Source organism: Plutella xylostella, chromosome 24 (genome assembly GCF_932276165.1).
Source record: "Plutella xylostella chromosome 24, ilPluXylo3.1, whole genome shotgun sequence".
Classification (NCBI taxonomy): Eukaryota; Metazoa; Arthropoda; class Insecta; order Lepidoptera; family Plutellidae; genus Plutella; species Plutella xylostella.
Window position 1 is genome coordinate 5,396,800 of NC_064004.1, and position 12,849 is coordinate 5,409,648.

The 12,849-nt window shown below is 39.8% G+C and overlaps 1 protein-coding gene across 1 annotated transcript; it reads left to right on the forward strand.

Moving 5' to 3' along the window:
• Positions 1–112: 112 nt before the first annotated feature.
• Positions 113–5,553, forward strand: LOC105390750. Its single transcript, XM_048629886.1, has 6 exons — positions 113–1,986; positions 2,300–2,407; positions 2,673–2,807; positions 3,080–3,194; positions 3,588–3,773; positions 4,366–5,553. Exons 1-6 carry the CDS (start codon positions 1,666–1,668, stop codon positions 5,073–5,075), a joined length of 1,575 nt encoding a protein of 524 aa, XP_048485843.1. The 5' UTR covers positions 113–1,665; the 3' UTR covers positions 5,076–5,553.
• The last annotated feature ends 7,296 nt before the right edge of the window (positions 5,554–12,849 follow it).

The following is a 12,849-nucleotide window of genomic DNA, read 5'->3' on the forward strand; positions in this document are numbered from 1 at the left end:
TTCAACATATTAGTGTGAGTTTAGATTGGGGTACTACAGAAACAAGATTATCTATTCGTGGACCAACAGAGCGCCTATCTCAGCTATTGGAACACCCAGGGAGGAGGAGGGAGGGAGTTAGGCTGGCTGAGCTAAAATCAAGGAATATGTACAAAGGTTCCACTCGAGAGAGCCACGTACAGGAACTTCGCCCCCTCTCAGAATAGAATAGAATAGATAGGGGTGCTTTACCACCAGAGTTGGGACATGCTACGTTGCCATCGATGCGTTTGATATCCACCAATCATAAATTAATTGGTGCTCATAGCATAGCACTAGCATAGAACATCTTTGGAGGAATAACACCCATTCTAGGCTCCGAATGTTACGTACAATCAGCTATAAGTAGATATATGCCGTTGTAAACTAACCTAACCAACCAAAACTGACGTACGATTAGGGCTACAGTAAAGAAACTCCCATTTTCTAGTCGAGCAACATTATACGAGTGAGTTTGACAAGGTAAAAAAGTGTGTAGATACTTATGAAGCTAACCTGTACTTGCATTTTTGTATTATTACTATTACAAGCGATGATTTAACAGAAAATTATCAGTATTTGTCTAACATTTGATGATGATATGAGGCACAGTGCGTGGAAACGCAGTCAAGGACGGTTCACGCTCGGGTACTCTCGTGTTTACAAATGTAACAAATGTAACGAATGCCAATTAAATAATTGTATCACAGAGACTCAAATTTGCATTAATTATATTCATATAATGCATTCCATATTACAATTTCTATTGCCCATTATGTGATGATGATTTCATGTTAAAAACGTGAACAAAACATAGCTGATTGTCATAATTTTTACCATTTTCCACTAAAAAAAAAAAAACCACGCACTCACGCCTTGTACTAATACTGGGAGTACCCTTTGCGGGGTAGGCACAGGTGCATTGCTGCACCCACTTTTCGCCAGAGTGTTATGTTCGTCCCAATATTTGTGTGTTAATATGTTATTTTCCAATATTCGATACAATACGGTTTGTTTCATACAATATGTAATGGCAATTAATTTATTCTCACATAGATGCGTGCGTGATGCCTGCGTGGCCGTGACCTGTGGCAGATTCTTAGCATATTTATATACATTATTATAGTTTACTACAAACAAAGAAGTATTGTGGAAATATTAAGAATATCTCTTGAACAATAGAAATAATCTACAAGGGATGATTTCCATTCATTAATGTCTCATTCGTACACACAGGTGTCCATCACTAGACCATAAAGCAAACTATAAAATTTTACCAGTTCGTCATTAATTATAGTAATTGCCAAAGTTAGTAATTAATTACTTAGGAAAAACACATTCAATTTTGTCGGAGTCCGGGAATCACCGCTTAACTTTATCCCGATTAGGTACCTATATTAATTTGGTAACTTTCAACCAGTGTATATTATAGTGAGCCTTGTGCTATGAGCGGCAGTGTTGGCCAACATTACAAACAATATCCTATTGATACTGGAAACCAACAATTATACAATAAAAACCGTGCGTTGAAGCCTCGTTTCCCAACATTGTTTTAATACTTACAGTATTGTTAAATATTTGCAATGATCGTACGCGTATTCTGCTGATAAATAAATACAAATAAAAAAAGCGCGAAAAGTTTTCAAAATGTCCGCTGTAACGTTGTTTTTGTTTTTCGCGAGTGCATTTACGAATCTCGCCGCGTGGACTATAGACTTGCCGGAAGTCCGACAGTACTATTTTAGCAAATACGGAAATAACTTCGACGATACCACTAAAGTGGAGTTGAAGAATGATGAGTATATCTACAACAACTTCCATAGCAACAGTGAACATCACGAGCACAACCCTGGGTACCAGGGGCCCATAGGGGACTTGCAGAGCATTTACGAAGGAGAAAATAAACATTTTAATGGAGGGGAGAAGTACGCGGAGGAGTATGAGTACCAGTCTTACATGGAGAAGAAAGTAAGTAAAACTCTTTATTTGAAATTAAATTATCCCAAGGAACAACAATACCTCCTTATAAAAGTGCCTATACTGCCGGCTTCCTGTCCCAAGTGGGCAGTCCTCGCGGAAGACCGGACGTGTACTCAAAAACACGTCTACCCTCTTTCGGGAGTAATCGGGAGATATTACGAATGCCGGAATACGTTATGATAATTTGTTGATACCTACTTATAGCCAATAAACCTAAGTACCTAAATTAACGTTAGTGTAAACTCCCAGGAACATTCCGCTGAAGTCTACTGCTACAGATATAAGTGTGGTCTGTCCCCAGGTGCACAACATAGTGCACAGCGGCAGCCTGTACCTCGAGGCGCTGCAGCGAGCCATCGAGGAGTTCACGCGCCGGCTGGAGGACTGCAGCTCCGCTAATTATACCACGGTCAGTACATGCCACAGGCATTTTTGTCGATTGAATAACAGTAAAACCTACGGATGCGAACACAAAAACCTGTGACAGAGGGTTACTCCACTTACTTCATACTACCAAAATAATTGCGAACGAGATTTCTCGTGCAATAGAGCCGTAGCTCGCGCAGCAGCACTTCGTTTTTCGCCATATAGAGCGACCCCCCAGCTCATTAGATGATGGTGGTTAGATTATGTCTCCTATGTCTGCACTTCCTCATACCTTCGTTCCCCCGCAGCTGGTGGCGTCGGGGCGCTACTCCTCCTGCGCGCGCATCACAGAGCGCGGCGAGCACGTGCGGCGCGTGGCCCAGCTCGCTCTACACACGGCGGGGCTGCTGCGGGACAGGGACTACGCACGGGGACACGAGCAGGTAGGAGCTAGTGTGGGACCGTCAGGTGTGACGGTCAGAGTGGAGTTTGAGCTTTTTAACGACAAGACTTTTACAAAGCTCTACACAAAGACTGTATATGGCTCTACATTTCATGAATGAAGCTGACTTACCCTAAGCCCCGAGGATTGATTCAACTTAAATTATGTTGTTACTTTTGCTACCAATCCGATTCATTTAGAATTAGAATATCATTCAGTATCTAGCTATAGTTGTGCATCTGCATCTCTGAAATCTCACTCGGGTGTCCGCAGGAGGAGTTGTTCGAGGACCGCGCGCTGCTGCTGCGGCTGGCGTTCTTCCTCGACAAGCTCACGGAGCTCACGGGCTTCGAGCCCGACCTCGCGCCGCACCTCACCACCACGCCCGGTATATATACTATACTCATGTATATTAATAGTAGGTATTTAGTTCTCTGTCGAAGGAAGCAAGAGTCAAAAAGTCAGATAGATCATAATACATCTTTATGAAGCTATATACCTACACTATAGTTGAATATTAGTATAGGTACGGTACTTTACGATAGGAATTTATTGATATCTAAAACAATTAAGTATTGTAGTAACTTACATAACATTGAAATCCTGCCGAGCAACGAACTCTTGCGTTTAGAAACTCGCCCTTGAACGGTATTGACCTACAACGAGTTACGCTTTCATTACGCGCTACAATCGCACAGTTATATTTGATATTTAATCATGTAACCTACATAAAGATATAAGTAATAATATTTTTTTTATTGTAATTCCTCATTCTGTGTAGAGCCAACAACACAAGCGCCAGTGGCGACATCTCCATTCAACGTGATGAACATATCGGTCCCAGAAGACGTGAAGCTGATGATGATGAACTGTCTGAACAACGACGACACATCCGTGCCCGCCACCGAGCGCTGCAAGTACCCGCTGCCGCTGCCGGGAACCATGATGGAATCGCTGAACATGACCAGTAAGTTACTAGAAAAATGTAATAGCGCTATCCAGTGTGGAGTAGCAGAACTAAATTATTATTTTTACTAAAAGTTCTCCGTATTTCCATTTACTGCCATCTGTCGGTGATCGTTAATACTTCTTGGTTGTAAATACAGGACACTGCAGATTTGTATAGTTCTTCATGTATGCCACTAGATGGTACTTTTACACAATTTTCTAATATCATAGAAACTTGAAATAGCGCCATCTAGTGAAGAAAACCAGAACTTATTACAAGGTCTGGGTATTCCTATTTAATGCCATCTATCGGTAACCGTCAATACTCCGTGGTAAGAATAGGTGGCTACGGTTTCTCATGGTTCTGCTATTCGTTACCAGGTGGTGCTTTTTCGAGTTTCTATGATAATCACGAAAATTTAGTAAAAGCTCGTGTTTTTCATAAAAGCTACAATTTGCGTGTTTATCAACCCAAAAATTGGGCAGAAAATTCCGAATAGTGTCTATCAGTCGTGTATCTCAGCCATGTCTACCGCTGGCTATAATTATAAAGTCTAGAGTCGCATCATTTACTTAATTTATTGCTACTAAACAACAACTCTCCTTCACAGATGACAACTCAGCTCAAAACAGTTCAATGAACTTCAGAAGCAGTCAGTCGGTGCTACCTGCCGCGCCCCCCGCGTCCCCCGCCGCAGCCAGCACCCGCCCCGACCTCGACACTTCCCAGTCGCTACTCATGTCCAAACTGCTGACAGCTTCACCCGCTGCTGCTGACACTCCCGCCAAATCCATCCGGAAACGCTCAGCACCCAATGAAAATCCCATTGAAGAATTCGCTAAATTCTATGCCAAGTATAAAGCTTGGACCAATGCGAATCCCATAGAAGGTAAACCTTTACAGCACGAGTTTGAAGACCACAATGAATTGCGGGTCAAACGTTCAAAGAGATCAGCAACTCTCAAAGCAGTTAAAGAAGATGTCACGAGCCACAACATGGAGGATTTGAGGAAAGCTGCTCAGGGTGTTGTCAATCAAGGAAGGCAGGCTAAAGTGTTAACAAAGCGCTCCTACAGAAGCCGCGCAAGAGCGCGCGTGCCCGAGGACCCGCTGCAGGACATCAGCTACTACGTGAAGAACAAGAAGGGCACGGAGCTGAACCCCGATCCCGTGCAGGCGGCGCAGGTGCGGCTGGGCCTCGAGCGCATCTTCCGCACCGGCAACCCCGAGGTCATCCGCCGCTACGGCTCCAACTACAACCCCGCCAACTTCGACCATCTCAGCTCCGGCCTGCTCAGGAGTTTGGCAGAGGCGAGCTAGAATTTATTCAGTATTAATTTATGGTTAGAAGTAGATATTTCTCAATGATATTGCGGACATACGCTTGCCGTAACTATACTGTGCCTTTCTTGTATTTCTTTTATACAGCACCCGTCTAAAAGCTTTCCAATTGTGCGAAGCTAATCATTTTGATATAACATAACAACTGAGTAGGTAGGTACATCATTAAATTAATGTGCTTTTTTGTATTTGTAAAGCTCGTACCTATGTTGTTAACTTGTAGGAGATCAATCAGTATTTTTAAGCAATGGGGTTCATTAATTATACCTACATATAATCGATGTAAAATTTTACAATAATTTGTCTAATGTAAATCACTAAGGAGAAAGGAGCTTACGGTATCTCACCTATGTTTGAAAAAAATACTATTTTGTGTAGGCTAGACTTAAGTTATATATTTTTTATAAATGTGTTAGAAAGGATCAACCCTCATAATTTTATTTATCTAAAAATACATCCTACGAAATAAAATTTTACTTAGAATAATTAAGAAGAACGTCCACTGCGAGCTAAACCATAGACTGAATGAGCTAATCTACTTAGCCGGCAGTGGACGTTCGGCTTTAGTTTTTGTTTCATAGTCGTCCGTATAAAAACGTTTACAATTATGTGGGATAAAATATTAATTTTTTATTTCATACGTAAAGGATTCTTCAAAAATTCCCACATACTTGTAGTGCCCTGTATGTAGGGAATACAATCCCGGCCTTTATTTGGGATCCCGGGATTTCGGGACTGGATGAAGAGAATCCCGGGATCCCGGGGTAGTCCCGGGATTAAGGTCACAAACAAAAACACCTCTCACGAATCAAAGTTTAGGTTTATTGGAGACACAGTATTTATAATTTAACTTTGTCAGACCATACTTAGTTGAAAAAAAATATACTTCTTAAAAAAATATAAACAATAGACTACTTGACTCTTTTTTAAAGTAGGTCTAATAATATGATTAATAATTGCTCTATTAGACCAAACAAAATAATCTATTATTTTTTTGGACCTTGCCAATTGCAAAACTTTAACTTAAAAGTTCTACTTTTCATAAATCAAAATCAAAATCAAAATAAAGAAGAATGGCGAAACCTGACCCGCTTTGCGTAAGTTAGCAGCCACTAAGCAAACCTATTTTAAGTTATTGATAAAAATGTCTACTATCAGGGAAAAATATTTAAAAAAATCTAAACCATGGGGTTTTTGAGATATTAGGGTTCAAAAGTAAATTAATTAATATATTTTTTTTTTCGTTAAATAAGTTTTTGATGAATAGTACACGCATAAACAAATTTTATAATCTAAATCATGAGATTCCCAATACATAGTGCATCACAAAATGTATTACATGATTTTATTTCTGCAAGTAATATCAAGATTATTTTGGCACATTTCACACTCGGAAACCTATTTTTATAAAGAGATCAATTTCAAAAAATATTTCATTCTATTCAAGTTCCCGTTATCCCGAAGTAACATAGAATACTTTTTATCCAGGAATTCCCACGGGAACACTTTTAAAAACTATTTTTAGCTCAAGGGTAACATCTAGTACAGTAGAAAGACTTGATCTTTCGGCACTTATATCTTCGTTCTCCCATGCCTCATAATAATAAAATTAATACCAGTATATACTGTAGTCACGGACTACACATCAGTGTATGTTTCATCAATGGCCGCTCTGGGTCATGGCGCTATAGAGAAATTGCCATTCTCCTTTATTTGTCAAAAGCACAGGTGAGGCGAACACATAAACAGGCGAAAACGGTGTCAGCCACATTTGAATACCTTTACATACTAATTTACCCTTTTTTGTCAATCCCGAAAATCCCGGGATTGGCAAAATTTAATCCCAAAAATTTCGGGACTGGAAAATGACCGGGATCCCGGGATCCCGGGGAGCGGGATCCCGGGCTTGTATTCCCTACCTGTATGACATCATCATCATCATGAGCCTGCATTAGTCCACTGTATGGAATAGCTAACTCTATGTAGATACCTATTACATATAATTGTATAAAAAAATTACAATAATTTTAGGTACATAAGTTATATTTTTTCATCAAACATAGAGAGGAAGAGGAAGTGGGAGCATCCTACCTACCGCGCGTACATATAAGTATGATACATATGCTACTCGACAACAGATGGCGCTAAACGCTGCCAATGTGATAAATATTATTAAAACAATTTGATATAAAAAGCTTAATTATTAACAAAATAATATAATGAGGTAGCGTCTACGTGAAGATATTTTTTTTCAGTAAAGTAGGAAAATATTTAGGTAAGTTAGGTGAAACCGGTTTCCACTTCCATGCGAACGAATCCGCTTACGGCGGGAACTTGGAATGATTGGAATGTCAAGTATGCTGTAGGACACGTTCCGATTCTTTAAATAATTATACACTTTATTAAGTGCCGAACCGTTCCTATAAAAAAGTCTATCAAAACTTGATCAAAACATCGTAACACATTCTTATTTTTGTTTTTTTTTCATAATAAGTATATATGCTTCTATTTCATTTTTGAAATGCTATTTTTGTTTCCGTTTTTGCGCTAGTTTTATGCGGAAATCGGAACGTTGACGCACTTGCCAGCAAAACAAACTGTCAAACTCAACTTGCTAACTTTTCGTTCAAGTTTTTGCTTCGCTTCAAGTTACGTGGTCTGGTTTTTAGCGTAAAATAATATTTTCGCGTCGCGCCATTCGACGCGTACCTAATTTAATATAGAATGCCCGCGTCAGCATAGGTTTCAGTGTATTCAGTTTAGTGTTATAGTGTTTTATTAGTGGCGACTGTTAAATAAAGTTAACTCTACAAGTGAATGTGAGACGTGGATTTCCTAAATAACTGGAATTTGCTAAAAAGACAAAGTTCTTGCCCCTTGTAAGGTAAGTTAAGCTATCAGTTTATAAGATTTTCTCTATTGTTCTTATTAAAATATGCTATTAAGGTATTGTAACCGATATCATTTAATTACTTACCTAGATCTGTTTATAAACACAGTAATAACTGGCCCCTCCGATACCGGTAATGTTGCACGGCGTGGTGGGTGCAGTACTTTGATTAATTTGTGCTACTTGGTAATTTGTAGCTACATGGTATACCTATCTACCCATTTAATATTATAGAAAATACACATGTGTTTTTTGGAAAAATACTTTTAGCCCAAAGAAAAAGTAACAAGTTCTTCTGTGTACATGTGTTTAGTAGTTTGTATCTTATACTTTTGTGATGGATGCTTGCCCACTGCACCATTCAGTGCCAGCAGAATACCAGCAAAGTAAGCATTTTAATAATAATAGCTGGAATATTGTTTTTCTCTGACAAGAAAGAGGAACAGTTGTGACTGTGACCACCGATCATTGTTGTCATGTGGAACCCGCAGAGTTACTGCAGTGAACAGTCTGCACACTGCTCTAATTGTTGCCTCCCAACTATAGACCTTATACAATTTATACTGTTTATGAGAAGCCTCCCCAAGTGATGTATTAAATTTAAATATGAACAAGGCAGTGCAATCAGTACGGTAACTGATGCCATTCTGACTGGCTAATCCTTCCACCTCTGAAAACCCTAGACCAGCTTGAGTCTTAGTCAACAACATGCTAAGAAAAAGGTTTGTTGGTATCCCCAATTGAATTTTGTGATAAAAATGTATAAGATTGATTGCCCTCAAATGAATCTCTCATAATTAAAATCGTATTAAAATTAATGTACACACTTATTAAATAAATAAATAAATATGTGGGGACATCTCACACATGGCCATCCGACCCCAAGCTAGGCAGAGCCTGTATTATGGGTGTCGGACAGCTGATATATCTACATAAATACATAGATAGATAAATATTAAATATAAATATCAACACCCAAGACCCGAGTACAAATATTTGTCTTTAAACAAATATCTGCCCCAGCCGGGAATCGAACCCGGGACCTTCGGCTCAGTAGTCAGGGTCACTAACCACTACGCCATTCGGTCGTCATTACTTATTTAACCATTTATGTACAAAAAAAACATGTTGGGTGTGTTGCCCTCATTACCTTGTCATTTTATTATACAAAACCACATACTGTCCACATCTAGCCGCCCACAGTCCCTTACAATTCACATTTTAGATAAATTCAAATGATGGTAATTCATTACAAGCTCTTACAACTGTGGATAAATCATACTCAATAAATAGTTAATCTTTGTGTGAGGTCTTTCAAATGATCAGAAAGGGCAAGTCAGCAGTAACAGTCTCAAGAAGCTATCATTAATTGAAGGCGTCATCATTACACTAAAGAAGGCTTTACTTATTGAGCAATAACCTACTTCCAACAACACTGCTTAATTTTATAATAATGTAGTGTTGCATAATATTCTATTAGTAGCTTGTGACCATTGTTGTAATGAGCTTAGGGCATTATGTCATCAAATCTCAACTCAAAGGGCACAAAATACTCAACTTTACATTAAAATGTTTAGTTGAAGTAGAAGCATAATTCCATGAACATGGTCAACCCACAGAATTTATAGATGTCCATGAATCTGCTCTGATATAATATGGATTAAGCTTGTCCTCATAACATATCATATAATTATTAACTTACTTGTATTAGACATTTTATAAAATACCTATGCCCCATAGATGGGCCTCAAGTCTGCTAATGAATGGTGGCTCAATGCTGTGTCGTCTGAATGGTTTTCCGACTTTAGGTATCTGTTTTCTCTTGGTTAGTGACTCCCAGTAGTGCAATATGAAACACTTAACACTTATTACTGTTTATTAACGTTAGTTCTTTAAATGCAATAAATGTTTCCTAAAACGCAGATAATGAATACCTACAGTGCGAAACCCATGCTGCTGACACACAACTATGCCGCCATTCTTTAGCAGACTTGGGGCCCTGTTCATTTACCACATAACATTTAAGTAGGCATATTACACACAGTAAGTAAGAATAAATTAAGTATGTGAGTATGTATATTGGGAAGATATTTTTATAAAATATACATACTTATTTGTATAAATCCAAGCTCAGCCGATTTCGCGCCTGAAGAGCCGAGAATGTGTGTGATACATATAATTACAATGAAAGCGCAATACACCATTCACCAAGAGAAAAAAAAACATCGTTCCGCGTGAATCGCTTCTTAAGACTGTTTATACATAATAATTCCCAGCTGGTAATCTGAATAGGCTTTCGAACGGCGTGCGCTGGAGGTAATCACATGTATTTGTCTCAGTCTAATTAGCCGGCGAGTAACGGGGCAGTCGGTCGCGCCATGCTACACCCGCCGCCGCCGCCGCCGCAGCCTCGGGCCACGGCGTGGGTCCACGAGGGTTACTCTATACTGACGAAAAACGAAGGAAGCTGCCGTACGAGCGGCACGTTTGTCGTGGCTCGACCCAGGGACTCGCTGGCAGTCACTCCACCCGCTTGTTCACTGGCGAGTTACAATTCCCGTGCGAATTCGGTCGGGATGAAAAATGGCTATACATATGTAGATAATGCTCAGGGATAGATAATGATAATGCATAAATAATATATTTTCGGAGGCAGTGTCGGAGCCTATTCAATACAATAAAATAATTAAAATTCCTTTACAATATTAGTGAAAACCAATGTACAAATCTTATCGGTAAAAAAATATAACGCTCATTCCCTGGCCGCAACGTGCAGGCGCTGGCGGTCCACTTCCCAGACCGCGAGCCTCCTGTCCCACGCCGCCGCCGCCGGAGACACAACCAGTTCCGAGAGGAACGGGGGAGATTTGCGGGACACACAGTCTACAGAATCTGGTTGCCCATCCTTGGCGTGTTGTGCGAAGTCAAACGAAGTGTGTAGGCTGTAATAGGTGAAGATGCGTGGTAGAGACCGAACAACGAACAATCAACTTATGTCCCTGCTCTATGAAGCCTTACGTGATATTGGAGGGTTGTTCGAAATCAAGAAACAATACAACAATCTGCTTACAGTTTTTTTTTATATATGTGTGATAAACTTAAATACCTAAGTTCGTACTTAAATTCCTGAAGGAAGTTTGTAATAATGAGCATCGGCGATTACAATTTCGAATCGAACTTTTAAAAAGTACCGTTAGTAACAGCCCGGAGGTAATTCCTGCGAAAACCGCTGCACACGTCATCGTGGGAAAGGAGAACCTACAAAGTGATGTTATCATTGAAACGACTTTAAAAGGCGGTTTATGCCGACGTCGTCCCCCGCGATTACCGGCGTGGCTAATACGCTTTCGCGTCGCTTATCCGTTTCGACGCGGCTTCTTCTTACCAAACACGCCACAAATCAGGCTGTGTACCAAAGACTCTAAACAAAGTCTAGAAAAATATGTAGCAAAGTGAGCAAACACACTTTATCGGGCGGGATGAGATCAGCGCGACCTTGAGCTCGTGTCAACCGTTTCCCCGCCGCCGCCATCTTTGTTTGCTTTTCCCGCCAACTCGCCGCCGCCGCCGCGGAGCCTGCGCGCGCGCACCGCATTCTGTCACGATTTCACTCACAATACAACATAAAATCGAGTAATACGAGTACTGAAAGAGGGTGTGTGAAACCTCCATTCAGCATAAATAAATATAGTAAGTAACGATTCTGAAGGCACACATTTTAAAAATATGGATTGCGGCCACATTTTCTTGATTCCTCCTCGATGTATCTCTTTCAGACTCCCACCCCTCTTTAAATATCGCTCGCTCAATTTTAGGCCAAAGATGCCAAACTGTTATCTTCAAAATTACAACAGTGGCGACTACTAAGGTAATAATGTGTGCCAACACTCCAGCGTCCTTCCTTCCTGCTATGCATCATCACGGATCCATGACATCATTTAAACTTGCGATGATTTCACATGTAACCTTTTGAAGTACCTATACCTCCTTACTGCCTTGATAAAAATGTTTGTTTTGCCCTCGTGGGTGACTGCTAATTTATTGCTTACACATTGTTTATCAAAATGCCACTATATACCCTTCAATACACATACAAAACATTTTGCTCATATTTTTCATAATCGCAGAATAATTAAATATAACAGTAATAATTTATTGTATTTATAATGATAACAGAATTCTTCTTGTCTTCCATTACGGTCTGTGTTCGGTCGACACTCATCATCACTCCTGAGATGAGAAGTAATTTAAATCCACACTTTCAAAATAAAAGCATGATGGATCCTATCCTTAATGCATTTCTTTATTGGTTCCTTCTATAAAAGGTTTAGTGCAGTAGAGATAAGTCATCCTAACGACGAGGTCTTAAAATAATAATTATATTATACTGTTAACTTTCCCTAAAACACTCTCCGAGTCTCCACTCTACGAACCCTTAAATGTCCGATCCTCTTGATGTTCTCATATAGCATGTCTAAAGTGGCGAGGTATTTATATCTAAATAGATGCATCGGGTAGCGCTCGCTGGCCGTGAGGTGCTGAGTGTTTGTGTGAGCTGATAAACTACATTCAACAGATAAGCCACATTAACAAGGCAAGGTGACTATGATGACCATATATTACAGACATGAAAGAAAGCGGTTGCGACTCGGAACTCTCGATTGATGCTTTTAGATTTTTCGGTGTGTAGCTATTTTATTTGTAAACGGAAGGATTTCGGCTCGAAGTACGAGAGACTTGTAACGGAATGACACTAGAACTGGAATGCAAATATTTGTGCTTTAGCTCATTTATTCATCTGTTTTGGAGAGTACAAAAGCTGAGTGTGTCAGAGTGGTCAGAACAGGAGGTGCTCAGAACAAA

Coding starts and splice junctions, on each gene's coding strand:
- LOC105390750 (XM_048629886.1), top strand. CDS start 1,666: ATGTCCGCTGTAACGTTGTTTTTGTTTTTCGCGAGTGCATTTACGAAT. Junction 2,808..3,079: donor ACGCACGGGGACACGAGCAG/GTAGGAGCTAGT, acceptor GGGTGTCCGCAG/GAGGAGTTGTTCGAGGACCG. Junction 3,774..4,365: donor GGAATCGCTGAACATGACCA/GTAAGTTACTAG, acceptor TCTCCTTCACAG/ATGACAACTCAGCTCAAAAC.